A 15,331-nucleotide genomic window follows, 5' to 3' on the forward strand; every position below is an offset into this window, starting at 1 on the left:
CAAATTTTCTGGAGTGCTGAAAGTGCTGAATGTGATTGTGGGCCTCTCGTGGAAACTTTCATTATACGCCATTGTAGATTGCACACCAATTTAAAGATATGCAAAAAAACAAAAGGAAAGAAAGGTTTATCACTACATTCAATACTTGAGTACTGCACATGTCAACAAACTTTCGGCTTTAGAATGTGACATCATCTCTATATCAACGTGTCAAACAGCTTGATGAGTCAACGTTCCATTTCTGCTTTTAAACACATTTTCCCTTTGTGTAGTTTTTAAAAAAAATTTGCTTTATTGAAGCATGACAGAAATAGAGATGCTCACTGTATGTAAGGTAAAGCCTTATCCCTCCTTTCTTACCATCATGGTGGCAGCAATGTTTGAAGAACATCGGTGGAATTGGAAATTATACCAAATTATGTAAATTACAGTTTATTTATTGTGGGCTATATTTGTAAGAACCTGGTCTCAAAGGAATCCGTGAAATAGCCACGGATTCGCTTAACTCAAAATCCGTGGAATAGCCACGGAATCACTCAAATTTCCGTGAAACTGACACGGATTTCGCTACAATGCAAGTTAATGACAGTCATATCCCGTGGCTATTCCATGGATATTTTTTCATATTGGTTTGTTCCAAGTCACGTGACTTTCAAGGTCCCGGCAGTCAGAACAAAAAACATGGCGGACAGTTCTCTCATTTTTAGTGAAAAAATCAATATTTTGACTTAGTTTCTGCATAACAATGGATTTTGTTCACATTTCTAGCGAGAAATATATGTTTTATTTTCTAAATATTCACTCAATGAATGTACATTATCACTTTGTATGTTGGAATAGCCATGGGATATGACTGTCATTAACTTGCATTATAGCGAAATCCGTGTCTGTTTCACGGAAATTTGAGTGATTCCGTGGCTATTCCACGGATTCCTGTGAGACCATGTTGATTTGTAACCATAGTCCATATCCACTTCAAATGCAATTTTATTTGATAGAGTAGTATATTTTATGTTACATGTGGTATTTTATATTACTTTTGAGCATAAGTCTTCTGCTTTAGTTAAACTGTTTGTAGGCAGTGTATTTATGTCTGTCAATAAAAAGACACTACCAGGAATTTCGACGTGTTATTTGATATTATTTTCCTCACTCAAGAGGGGCAGTAGTATTTTCGCGACGATAGAATATCTGAAATTCTGCTATGCTCATGTACAGCCCATAATGACAATTCTACAGCTTTGATAACATTTCTGTCAGGCTGAATTTAAGTACAGTGGTGCTTTGAGCTAAATACTCCACCAAGGGAGTCATAAAGTCACACAGGTTTAAATAGTACACTAAGGCAGACGTGATCTCAATAAAAAATATATTTTATTTAATCCTTTTTAAAAAGACCTAAACAACAATAACACAGTTGGCTGTCTACTTCTCCTACAGACAACACTGAGTTGACTTCTACAGGTGATTATCAGACAAATACAATTGCAGGGAAATAAAAAAAGAGCTAAACCAGCAATTCAGAGGGAAATCAGAGTATCCCTGTATGCATGCATAAGTCTGCAACGTACACCGCAACGAATCATACGGTGCCTGTAATAGGAGGGAAGTATAGGGGAGCGAACAGCCCATCTAAATAATTTTAACTGGAATTAAATCAGTTGCAACTTACTTTAAACAAAATAATAAAGAGCAAAGAAACAAAATAAAACAAGGAACAAAACTATGGCATAAGACTATGGGATTAGAACACTGACATAAATCGCGCACTCGTAATGAGACCCGCGCGATCGCAAATCAAACATCCGTGGGCGCATTGTTTTTTCAAGCGCTTTCAAATCACTCGCAAGCTATTTTGTATCCTGCATCTCTGCTCCCTAGAGCAATATTGTAGCCTGCGAGGAGGAAAACACGATTTGCACGGTTGCGGGTCCGCGCTCCTCTGTTCGCGCGTGACACTTTCACCTGCTCGCGCGGGCCGAGTCTGCACGCGCTCGACGCAAACTCAACGCAGAATGATCTGAAAGGATCCTTGCATGATAGAAACAATTTGTAACTGTTGAGATATAGTTAATCGGAATACAAAAAAATCTATTCTCGAATATGATTTGTGTACATGAGAATAAAAGGAAAAGGCTATCTCCTCAGGATGAAGAGTTCTCCAAACCTTGTAAATTCCTAAATTTCTTGTGCTGTTTTCCAAAGCTGTTGACATGTTAGGTAATTTATATTTACTCTGGGAAGAGCTATCCAAATTTGCATCCAAGATGCTGTTAAAATCCCCTCCCCAAAAGACTGGAATATCATATTGAAGAAGTAAAAGATAAAGATCATTAATACATTTAGGGTCATCATAATTAGGACAATTCAACAGAATGACCTCTTCTTGAGATAAAAAACCTCTAACAAAAATAAATCGACCATGTGGGTCAATTTTAATTTCACCAGAGAGAAAGGTGTATTCTGACTAATTAGAATGGCAACACCTCTAGAGCTGGAAGTAAAAGAGGAATGATACACTTTAACGAACCACTTAGATTTAAGCTGACCATGGGTAGATGGTAAAAGATGAGTTTCTTGTAAATAGGCAATATCTACTTTATTTTCCTTTAAATAAGACAATATTTTCCTTTTTTTAGTAGGATTCCCCAGGCCTTTTACATTCCAACTTAAAAACTTATAACTTGGCATAGCTTATGATCAACATGATACAAATAAGTGTAGACCTGAAACACATCACAAGAAAAAAAAAAAAAAATGTACAAAACGAAACACACACCACACAACTTCCCCTCGCCCCCGCGCCCTCCCGTTAGAAGCTTCCCATTAATGTCCCGCTACATGTAGGTAGAGGTGCCACATGATGTATAATCTGACAGCTCCCCCTTCAAATATTGATATCCGATTTGAATGAGATAATAAGTAGACACTGAAGAATAGTCCAGGAGAAAAAATAAAATAAAATAAAGAAGAAAATCCATCAAATCCATACGTATACAAAAGGCTTTCTGCCTGGTTTGTCTGATGTTAAAGTATGAAAGGAAAAGAGAGAGAAAAGTCACACTTGTGCATCGCGGATAGATGGTTTAATTACCTGATCGTAATAAGCCAGTGCCTCTTTGGCATCCGTAAATGTCACAGTGTTTTTTTGATGGGTAATTATCAGCTTGCATGAATGCAGGATACCATGTTTTACTCCCGCTTCTCTTAGCCAATTTTTTACATCCTTGAATGCTGCTCTCTTCTTCAGCGTGTCAGCCGAAAAATCCGGGTAGATATGTTTCTTCTTGTCCTGGAATTTCAAATATCCAGCTGCTTCCCCGGCTTGTCTAATAATTGTTCTTTTAGTTTCCCAGCTAAACAGCCGGGCAATCATGCATCTTGAGCCGGCAGCTGATTGGGGTCCGGTGCGGTGCGCAAAGTTAACAGGTTGCGGCCTGAGTTTATCGGCACCAAACATTTCCCTTAGCATGTTGTTCATGAACGCAGTTGGTTGACCAGCTTCAGCATCAGCAGGAATCCCCAAGATCCTAATATTAAACTTACGGTTGTGATCTTCGATTTCTTGAATTTTCTCTCTCAGTGCGGTGTTTTCTGCATACAAGTTGGCATGTTTTTTCTCCATATCAGTCAAACGACGATCGTTATCTGTAACTGCATCTTCCACCTCTCGCAGCTTTGAAGATGTGTCTTTCAAGGTTTCTTGTAGAGAGTCAATTGATTCCTTTATCGGTTGCATTTTTAAGTCAAACGCCATGCCGATCTCCTCTCGAATTACCTAGAATAGTTTTTTAATACAAAGAAATCCCCCCTCATGACATGAATAAACATGGGTACAAACACACAGTTTTTGCAAAAGATTTATTGATTAAGTATTTGTTTGCTTGTGTTGCAGTCATTGTGTTCCAGTCCCTAAATCATGTGGTTCAAAGCGGGGGAGGCCAGGCCATTCCACCTTGGTTTTTAATCAGTAAGAAAATTGTAGCAAGGCTGGTGAATTGAAGAGGTGTTGCAACAGTGTGGACTAAGAGTATAGAGTGGATCTTCATCTGAGCAAACAATGTTGGATTTATTGTTTTTCTGTGGCTAGAGGGGAAGTTTATTTTTTCTGGTTTAAATGTAAATATGTATGTTAATTATTAAGGGTACTTATTTATGGGTTTAGGTGTGTATATATTTATTGATTTCATATTTCTACTTTGGTAGTGGCTTTTTGTTAATATGTACTGTATATTTATATGGGTGTGTTTGTGACCCCGGGATTCCACTGGATGCGTAATGACTCCGAAAGGGGTCCGTCCGCAACGGCTGTCCGCAGTCCGTCAACACACACCGGATCCGTCTGTGTCGGAGCTGTTGCGGACAGCGTAGTCCTGAGGACGCACGAGATCTCGCTAATTCACGCCTAATCAATTGATATTACTGCTTGTTAACAAGAGCCTCTTGTTAACAAGCCTTAGCGATCTCTGTTTGTTTACAACAAGCACCGGAGTGAGCGGTGTCAGTTGGGTGAAAAGACGAGTGAAAACCTCTAACCTGTTGGTTTCAGGTCTTCAAGTTATGAAATACGATCCGCTGTGAACCCGAGGTATTTTATTTTGAAAATATACCGGATGTTTTATTTTGTGTCTGTGCACGACTTCCTGTCCCGAACAATCTGTTCTGTGCTGAATTTATGCGCCGTCGTCCGACAAAAATAGAAGCTCTGCGCAAGCGTTGCGAGGGCTGTCGGATGGCCATGCGTCATCGGACTCATTACGCAGCAGATCTGCAGTCGGTGGAATCTCACACATTGATTATAATGGGTGCGTAACGGCTCCGACGACGGATCTGCAGCCGTTACGCATCCAGTGGAATCCAGGGGTTAGTTTACTGTCGTGTTAGCCTGGGTATACCCAGACTGCCTTGTGTGCTCGAATTTAATTTCGAACTGCCAGGGGGTCTGGAAACTAGAGGGAGATCTTAGCCCTGTTTTAGGGATCCAATCACAGAGCGGGGAGGGACGGCAAGACGATGACGCGTACTACTCGGCACTTGGAAGCTTTCTGGATCCAACATGGCTGCTGCAGACGCGAAACTCTCTTTAGCTGAAGACGGTGTTTTAAATAGTTTAGAGTGAAAGTTGAAAGGCGAAAGGTCTCTCGGCGGCTCCGCTGTCCCACGGCTGGTAGCGAGATCACCGGTAGCGGGGCTATTAGCGCCGCACCGACGGTCTCGGCGGCTCGTTGCGCCGAGCCGGTGATCTGGCCCCGAGCCAGGGGACAGCGGAGCCGCCGAGAGACCCGCAGCAGCATGTTTTTTTGCTTTGTTGCCCATAAAATCAGTGGATGTGTGTGGCAGAATGACATGAGTTGGAATAAAGCGTGAAAATAAATAATCTTGCAGAAAGCGAGAACTGGAGGAGCAAAGCAGCAAGCAACTCTCTCTCACACACACACACAACAAACATCCATTTCTGTTGCTCTACTACGTCATCTGGTATAACTGATCTGATTGGCTAAGAGCTACCTACAGACGCTTTTGATAGACATTCTAAGCTCCCAATAAACGGCTCCGGAGGATCGTAAACCACACCTCCTCTACGGAGAAAAGCATTGAAGGTGTCCAGACCTAATCTCCAATGAGATTTGGTGTGGTGTTAAACAGGCTACTGTCGTGTGGTAAATGCCAGTCATTCTGTGTTAGTGGTGGGAACACAGTTCTTTTCAGTGTACTGAATCACTAGAATTGTCTTTAAAAAGATAAGTACAAAAGATTTGTTCTCCAAATCATTCAGTGCTTAACCAGAGCTATGACTGCGTATCAGAACTCACTGAGCTGAACAGATTGTTCAGTTCTGCTGATAAGTGAACTGAGAACGGCTGTTTGTGAATAAGACAATGAGCTAAAATGAGCCCCCAAAAAGGCGATTACTTTTTCTGAAGAAAAATAATATTAATAGACAGACCAATTACAATAGGGTCCTCGCACCGTTAGTGCTGGGTCCCTAACTAGGCCTGCAAGCAGGACTGAACGGGACCGAGCAGAGTGGAGCCGTCGGGGAAGGCCACGTCGGGCGCGACGCTGTGTGCTCAGTCCCTATGCGTGCCAAATTGCGTGTCTCCTACTACTATGCTCGGGGTAGGTGTAAAACATGTTATTTCCTGTTGCCAGCAGGGGGCGCTATGACTGTGTGTCACTATTGACACGTGTGGGTGTGTTCTGGACTGGACCCTAATCACGTGTGTGAAATTTGGGACAGATTGGACAATGTATGGTCAAGTTATACAGTCTGGTGTTAGATGGCAAACTCCATATTTTGCCGCCATGCCACGCCCACATACTGTGAAGGTCAGTAAAGGTGTTGATAAATTGTGTTCCCCAAGGCCCTTTGATGGTACTGACCAAGTTTGAAGGCAATGGGATTAAATCTCTTGGAGGAGTTATGTAAAGTATGCAACGTGGTCATTTTATGAAAGGGGCCGTGGATAAAGCATAATTTACAAGTGTTAAGGGCTGGACTCTGATGAAGCATGATAAGTTTGGATCAGATCAGACAAAGAATGGAAAAGTTATAACGATCTCGTGTTTTATGGCGAGACGCCATATTTTGGCGCCATGCCACGCCCACATAGTGTGACCGCCGATAAAGCTTTCTATAACTTTTGATCCCAAAGGCCTTGTGATGGTACTGACCAAGTTTGAAGTTGATCGGGTAAAATCTGTTGGAGGAGTTTGTTAAAGTATGCGAGCTAGAAATGGCAGAAAACGCTGAATATTGCGATATTCAAACCAAGATGGCACACTTCCTGTTGGGTTTGAGGTATGGCTCCAAGAGGCTTTTTGGTGCGTTTCCACATGATTCATATGTGTACCACATTTTGTGTCTCTACGTGAAACCTACTGCTCGGGCTAGGCATAAAACATGTGACTTCCTGTTGCCAGCGGGGGGCGCTATGACTGTGTGTCAATATTGACACGTGTGGGTGTGTTCTGGACTGGACCCTAATCACGTGTGAGGAATTTGGGACAGACTGGACAATGTATGGTGAAGTTATCCAGTCTGGTGTTAGATGGCAAGATGCCATATTTTGCCGCCATGCCACACCCGCATATTGTGAAGGTCAGTAAAGATGTTGATAAGTCATGTTCCCCAAAGCCTTGTGATGGTACTGACCAAGTTTGAAGTCAATGGGATTAAATCTGTTGGAGAAGTTATGTAAAGTATGCAACGTGGTCATTTTATGAAAGGGGGCGTGGATAAAGCATAAGGGGCGGGGCTTTATGAAAAATTGTTATGTAAAAGTGTTAAGGGCTGTACTCTGATGAAGCATGAGAAGTTTGGAGCAGATCGGACAAAGAATGGAGAAGTTATAACGATCTTGTGTTTTATGGCGAGACGCCATATTTTGGCGCCATGCCACGCCCACATAGTGTCCATAAAACACGAGATCGTTATAACTTCAACATTCATTGTCCCATCTGCTCCAAACTTGTCATGCCTCATCAGAGTACAGCCCTTAACACTTATCCAGTCTGGTGTTAAATAACACAGTCTTTACAACCAGAAACACAAATTATGATCAGTAAAATCACCTCCACATTATACTACAAAAAATACATAAATCATAAACATAATCAATACCTGGACGGTCCGGATGAGCCCAGGCCCCGCCTTTTCTACCTCCTCCCGAAGATCCACAACCCTAACCCACAACTTGCTATCTAACATCACGTGTGAGAAATTTGGGACAGATTGGACAATGTATGGTCAAGTTATCCAGTTTGGTGAGGGTCCAGCCCGGAACACACCCACGTGTCAATATTGACACACAGTCATAGCGCCCCCTGCTGGCAATAGCACGTAACATGTTTTACACCTACCCCGAGCACATTGGTAGAAGACACGCAATTTGGTACGCATAGGGACTGAGCCCACAGCGCAGTGTCCGGCGTGCCCTCCTCCGACGGCTCCACTCTGTTCGGTCCCGTTCAGTCCTGCTTGCAGGCCTAGTTTTTGTTTTGTTTTTTAACAAACTAGTACAGTGCCCATTAGCGCAGGTGCATCTGCAGTTATAACGTGTTGTTTTGTGCAGAAATGCTCAGCCAAACAACTTCACATGTGATATTGTGCAACCTTAGGGCTTGAACAAAACACCTGCCATGACATAGTTGTCTCTTCTAGCAATGGTAGAGGTTATGTTTGCAGACATTTGTAATATATACTGACACAATTTAAGGAAGACCATTACAGATGACATTAAACAATATTTCATTTGAATTAAATGTATTCTACTTTTCATTGTTTTTATCATTTAATGTAAGGAAATTTTATGTCCAAAGTCTGGAATGGGTTTAATGGGTACCGAATGTACCCTTTAAGCCATGTGTGTTCCAAATAACCCCACTTCATGTTTTATTGATAGATAAATAAATGTATATTGCAAATGAATCAATAAACATGATGTAGAGAGATACAATCTCTCCATCAATAGCACTTTTTATTTTGTCTCAGCTCCTATCATATTTAGGGTAGGAGTGGCCAGTATTTTGATGTGTCAACAAAGAAAAAGCTAAACTTACAACATGTCTTCATTAAATTGTAGCCATACAGCTCTACATACAGCTAAATATATAATATATAATAAACGTTAAATACTCAAACGGAAGGTGGGACAACATTTACTAAAGATAGCAAACAGCATGCTAGCTAACCAAGGTGCCCAAATGTGTTTGGTAACAATGGTTCGTCAAATGGAAGGTGGGACATTATTTAATAGGATAGTGTCCATTTAGCAAAACAAAACATTGTCCATGTGTTGCTATGCATTTGCGATGTATGTTTTTTTACTGTTTTGATTCAGTTGTATAGCACCACAGCAAAACTTTTAGCCACAATAAGAGCTCATCTTAAGCTCTGCAAGCCCATTGGTCCTCAGCAACACACCTGCCAAGTGTTACACTTGATCAGATTAATGGTTGTTGAGAAACTTGATTCACTAACTCCTGGATTAATAGATAGATATTTAATTTTCAGCCTACCATTTGAAATGTACACAATAGATTAGGTGAGTGAGCAGTGTTATCAACAGGACAGTGAGTAGAAACTGACCGAAACTACTGATACTTACATTTTATAGAATTTAGATATTGTGCCAAATATGTTCATAAAACTTACTTGTATCATAAACCTCTAACAGTAGAAGAAAATAGAAATATTTTGTGTGTCCTGTGCATTATGTTCATAATCGTACCAATAAATATTATAATATTTGACATGATGGTCCAGGTATTAAAACCCTCTATCTACAAACATGTTTTGAGTGGATAATATTTGTGTAAAATTATTTTCAGAAATTATTTCCGTTGCTAGAATGTCCATCACTGATTTATCTGGTTTCTCACATACTGTTCTACTGTACTAAATAGCACGTTAGAGTTGAATTTTTGATGCAACCAAGAATGATCTGATTATATTTATGTGGCAATAGGTCAGGGTCACTGTGACCTAACCCTAAAAAAAAAAAGTTTAATAGGAAAAAGTGATGACATTTTATATCAGAAAAATCCAAGGTCAGCATCACTTTACATCACAAGACTTTTTGGGACATTATTAAACAACATAATATTATCCATATTATATCTAAACATTAAGACCTTTTTCCTAACCTATCCATGAATCCTGGATTTATTTTCATCTAAAAATCCCAACAAACAAAAGCTTAAAAAAGGAAGAAGTTACTTTTGTAAATTGTTAATTTGGACTCCTGTCATTTTGAAAGTTTAGTTTCCCTGAAGGGAACTATGTATTAAACATAGTTAAACATCTGCATGGGGGCGCTGTTCCGTGGCGACTCCTAACACGGCTTGTCTGAGTGTGGATTTTTCAACGTTTTATGTGTTAATTCTGGGGCATTTCTGCTCAATTGTGTGTCACATGATGTGGGAAGAAACAGTGATTCATCTGGCCATAATTTGGCTTTTGATCGCGGCTATATGGCACGTAAATGGACATTGTTTGGAGACGCCGGCCAGTCCAGGAAAACTCTTCTACTCCCGGGACCTCCTGCTGCAGCTCCGTGGCGTGTCAACAAAGCCCGAGGAGACGCTCCTCCGGAGTTTACCCCCGGAGTTACACCGCGGGCAAAAACAAAAGCGGATAAGAAGGAAGAGGGGCTCCAGAGGAGGAATACGCAACAGGTTGAAGAGGAGGGGGTGCCGGCTCCCTTTACCGGCTATCACCCTGTCAAACGTGCGATCGCTCCGGAACAAGACAGATGAACTTTCGGCGCTATTAAAGTCCGATCCAGATTACCAGCGGACCAGAATCTTCTGCTTCACAGAGACTTGGCTCACAGGAGATGTGGACTTTCAGCTGGACGGCTATAACATCATTCGTTTTGACGGAGACGCTGTCAAAACACGGAAGTCGATCGGGGGCGGAGTCTGCATGGCTGTAAACAAAGCGTGGGCTACCAACTACACGGTGAGAGAAACGGAGTGTTGCAAACATTACGAACTGACGACAGTGTCCTTCAGACCGCATTATCTGCCCAGGGAATTCACACAAATAACCCTCATTTTAGTGTATGTTCCCGGGCCGGACTACAATCTGGCTGCAGAGCGCATAACAGAGAGCTACAATGATGCTGTCACCCGGACAGGGGAGCAGCCAGTGTTCATACTGGTCGATTTCAATAAGTGTGACATCCCCGCACACCTTCCCAGCCTTGAGCAATATGTGACCACAGCAACAAGGGGACAGAACATACTGGACATGTGTTTTGGTAACATTCCTGACGCATATGTCTCAAAGCCCCGCTCCCCGGTCGGACTGTCAGACCACAACGTGATCTTGCTGCTACCACAGTACAGGTCACAGCTGAAAGCAGAGGGGCGAGTCACAAAAACCATCAGGGTGTGGAACGAAGAGACGTCTGAGACCTTAAAGGGCTGTTTGGAGCTAACAAACTGGGACTTGTTTTTCAATGACTGCGGGAGTGATCCTGACATGCTTTCTGACGTCCTTACCTCGTACATCATGTTCTGTGAGGAAAGTGTCACCCTTACAAAAGAAATAACAATATACCCTAATAATAAGAGGTGGGTTACTAAAGACATGAAAAACTGTCTTAAGGAGAAGAAAAGAGCGTTTCTCCAGGGTGACAAAGACAGGGTAAGGGAACTACAGAAAACATTCAGGAGGCTGGCTACACAGGCAAAGTTCAAATACAAAGATGCAGTGGAGAGGAAATTAACATCGGGGAATGCACGGGAGGCATGGCGGGGTCTGAACACCATGATGGGAAGAACGTCCAAACCTGAAACGGTTGACTGTCCAGATCCTGCCTCTCGTGCGGAACAGCTCAACATCCTCTTCACTTGTTTCAATAACACCAGCACAACATCAACATGGAGCCTGGACACCCACAGCCCACCTCTCCAACACCTCACCATCGATGAGCAGGCGGTAACCACCATCCTTCGCAGGGTGAATCCCAACAAGGCAGTGGGCCCGGACAGGCTCAGAGGCCGGTTGCTCAAAGAGTGCTCCACCCAGCTCGGCGGAGTGTTCACCAGGCTGTTCCAGCTCCTCCTGGACTCCAGCACAGTCCCAGCACAGTGGAAGGAATCCTCCATCATCCCCCTTCCCAAAAAGGCCAGACCCAGGGACCTGCAGGACTACAGGCCAATAGCTCTGACCTCGGTCAGCCACAACCCTCTCCATGCACTTGCAGAGGACTAACTCATGTCTGAACTGTCCGACAAACTAGACCCGCTCCAGTTCGCATACAGGTCCAAGCGTGGCACGGAGGATGCAAGCCTCATGCTTTTAGACCGAATCACCAAGCAACAGGATTCTACACACCCCCACACAAGAATTTTATTCATGGATTTTTCGTCAGCCTTTAGCACTGTAAACAATAACATTCTGTTACAATGTCTCTCATCACTGCAGACTCACACAACACTAATTTTATGGATCAGGGAGTTTTTATGTAACAGACCACAGCATGTGCTCCTGAACGGTGTCAGATCCAGCCAAATCGTCTTGAAGACAGGACTTCCCCAGGGCTGTGTGCTGTCCCCCATCCTCTTCTCTGTCTACACCAACAACTTCTCCTGTCACAGAGAGGGAATGTCCCTCCTAAAGTACGCAGATGACATGGCTCTGGTGGCACACCTCAAAGACGCACAGGCACTGGCACAATACCAGCAGGAAGTCCACGCCTTGGTCTGTGGATTTGAGCAGAGCTCACTGGAGCTCAATATCTCCAAAACCAAGGAGGTCTGCTGTGGCGCTGCAGGGAGGGGGGGCTCACTGGATCTGTTCCAGCCCCTTCTCATCCATGGACAGGAGGTGGAGCAGGTGGGCTGTTTTAAATACCTGGGGACAGAAATTGACAGCAAACTGTCCTTTGGACACCAAACAGACTCTGTTTTTAAAAAGGCACAACAGCGCCTCCACCTCCTCAGAAAGCTGAGATCTTTTAATATCAACAAGGACATTTTATCTTTGGTGTACACTTCACTCATTGAATCCATCCTCACTTACAATATCTCTTCCTGGTTTAATTCCTCACCCTCAAACACAAAACAAAACTCACCAGAATAGTAAACCAGGCCCCTCTGTGAACTGTACAGACGATCAGTGCGGAGGAAAGCAACCCTCATCACTGATGACGTCACTCACCCTCTGCATCACTCCTTTTCTCTGCTGCCATCAGGCAGAAGATACAGAACCCCACTGGCCCATAAAAACATTTATAAAAAGTCATTCCTACCATCTGCAGTCGCTATACTAAATAGTGGCCGGTAACACTGTACCCCACATCATTCATTCTTTTTATTGATGTGTGTTTTTACTGAAGTGTTGTTGTTTTATTTTATTTATTTATTTCACTTCATGTAATTGTTGTGTGCTCTGCATGAATTTTTATAGCCGTGTGGAAAGACAAATTTCTGCTCTGTTGAACAGACAATAAAGATATATTCTATTCTATTCTAAAATAGGCTCAAGTTCAAACAAACACAGTATGTGTGTTGGGCTATTATGTCACATGTGAACAGAATGTAGTGTATCCAGTTTAATTGGGCAAGATAACGTGTAAATATGGTAATTAGGCGGGGATTAATTATTTTAATATCACATCCAAAGGTTCTGCAACGTGGCACAGAGGACACACATCATCTCTGATGTGCCAGCTAACCCGAGGCGTACGGTAAAAACTTAATTAACTGTTGTGTTGTTGTTTTAACTTAGTATCTCTGATTCTTAATCACACTGATGAAAAAAGATTTAATGTTTAAACAGTTTTCTCAATGTAATCTATTAATGTTGAAAATTTCAGGATTCTAGAAGCATAAAAGAAGAAATGACTGTCAACGGGACTTACAGTGTTATTGACACACATCCCTGCTATGTATCAGATAATACAAGATATGTATTTACAAGCAACCCCTCCATTATATGCGTATTATTATATATTTTTCTTGGCTTATTGTCTTTTGCCACAGTATGTGGAAACCTTCTTGTAATAATCTCTGTCATTTATTTCAAACAGCTCCACACTCCTACTAACTACCTTATTCTCTCTCTGGCTGTGGCTGACTTGTTTGTTGGAGTTTTAGTTTGCCCATTCAGCATGGCATTCACTGTAACCTTTTGTCAATACAATGCAGCTTTATTTTGTAAAGTACGAGTAAGCATTGATGTTACACTGAGCACAACTTCAATTTTGAACTTGTGCTGTATTTCTATTGATAGATATTATGCAATATGTCAGCCTCTCATATATAAAACTAAAATAAATGATCGTGTTACTGGGATTATGATCTTGCTGAGCTGGGCAATTGCTACTGTTGTTGGAATCAGCATCATGGTAGTAAGTTTTTACCAAGGAAAATGTGACAAAGGTTGTTTAATTGATGCTGTATTAGCAACCGTTATGTCATGCGTTTTCTGCTTTTATATCCCAGTCATTGTAATGCTTACTATCTACCTAAAAATTTTCATTGTTGCACGAAAACAGGCATTTAGCATCCAGAACACGACCTGTCAGAGCACGAAGTCTGGAGCAGTTGTCAGTAAGATGGAGAGAAAGGCCACCAAGACTCTGGCTATAGTTATGGGAGCGTTTCTCTTATGTTGGACTCCTTTCTTTTTTTCAGTGACATTTCTTTCTTTTGTCAGGCTTCCAGTGCCACTCTCTGCGATTGAAACACTTAACTGGATAACACTGTCAAACTCGATGCTCAATCCATTAATTTATGCTTTCTTTTACAGCTGGTTCAGGGCAGCTTTTAAAATGATCATCTCAGGAAAAATATTTCAAGGGGATATTTCTAACTCAAAGCTCCTTTGATGTGATGATGATCAATACAGGCGTTAACAACTTACATCTATATATCTATCTATCTATCCATATATATATATATATATATATATATACACACACATAATATTACTAGGTGACTATGATTGCAGAGTTTGACAGTATATATTTGGCATGGAGAGTAAATGTAACAGGCAGGAATTTAAAAGACTGGCTGCCTTGGCCATATGACTGGGCCTCTCCTACTTAATTAAAATATTGCTTAGATCAAAAGTATTACAAATAAAGACAGTGTTGAAATGCCTCTACCATAATGTCAAATTGAAATATTTAGTGTGTCTTGTTAATTGTTACAATCTTCCCATAAAGGTCAGCCTGACATATTTAATTTTGAAACTGTAATACTCTGGAACAATAATTTATCTTTTGTGCATAGTTCTATGGGTTTTTAACAAATTTTGTCCACACAAAACTAGTTTGAATTAACTGACCAAATATGCAATGTCTTTTAACTGTATAAGGCAATGGCTCTATTTAAGTTTTGGAATCATGGAGTTTTCCTTACAAGAAACGTTTTCTTTGTTTTGGACGTGAAAAGTTTTAAATAGCATATCAAATATCCCGTCAAGAACAAATGATGACTCTTTCTACTATGAATGTACTTTGTAACACAAGTGACCATCACCTTGTCAATGTGATTTTATTCATGAACTTATATGAAATGTAATGCCATATATAATTTATGTGGTCTAGGTTTTGCATGTTTAGATGCATGCAAAACAATCAGAATTCACAATAAATATGTAAATTATAACATGAATAGATTGTATCATACATTACAAGTACGGAAAATACTGTCAAAGGTAGGGTGGTTTGCCAAAGGCGTCAATTACTGTTGAACGTGCAATATGTATGATATTATCCTACTAATATCATGACTATTTGCCTACATTGCCTATTTGATGCCAAGCTATCATAACAAAAGTAATAATAATATGTATATTTACATCAATAAA

General features: G+C 41.3%; 1 protein-coding gene across 1 annotated transcript; it reads left to right on the forward strand.

Moving 5' to 3' along the window:
* The first annotated feature begins 11,728 nt into the window (after positions 1–11,728).
* On the forward strand, positions 11,729–14,345 carry LOC131991482 (trace amine-associated receptor 1-like). The gene is made up of 3 exons (XM_059356935.1): positions 11,729–11,829; positions 12,016–12,349; positions 13,332–14,345. The coding sequence occupies exons 1-3, from the start codon at positions 11,729–11,731 to the stop codon at positions 14,343–14,345; spliced, it is 1,449 nt and encodes a 482-aa protein (XP_059212918.1).
* The last annotated feature ends 986 nt before the right edge of the window (positions 14,346–15,331 follow it).

Source organism: Centropristis striata, chromosome 18, assembly GCF_030273125.1.
Source record: "Centropristis striata isolate RG_2023a ecotype Rhode Island chromosome 18, C.striata_1.0, whole genome shotgun sequence".
NCBI classification, from domain to species: domain Eukaryota; kingdom Metazoa; phylum Chordata; class Actinopteri; order Perciformes; family Serranidae; genus Centropristis; species Centropristis striata.

Bases quoted from the DNA above. Each gene is read 5' to 3' on its own strand.
- LOC131991482 (XM_059356935.1), top strand. From the start codon at position 11,729: ATGTCTGAACTGTCCGACAAACTAGACCCGCTCCAGTTCGCATACAGG. The intron at 11,830-12,015 runs GCAACAGGATTC...GAACGGTGTCAG, and splicing joins CTTTTAGACCGAATCACCAA to ATCCAGCCAAATCGTCTTGA. The intron at 12,350-13,331 runs GTGGGCTGTTTT...TGAAAATTTCAG, and splicing joins ATGGACAGGAGGTGGAGCAG to GATTCTAGAAGCATAAAAGA.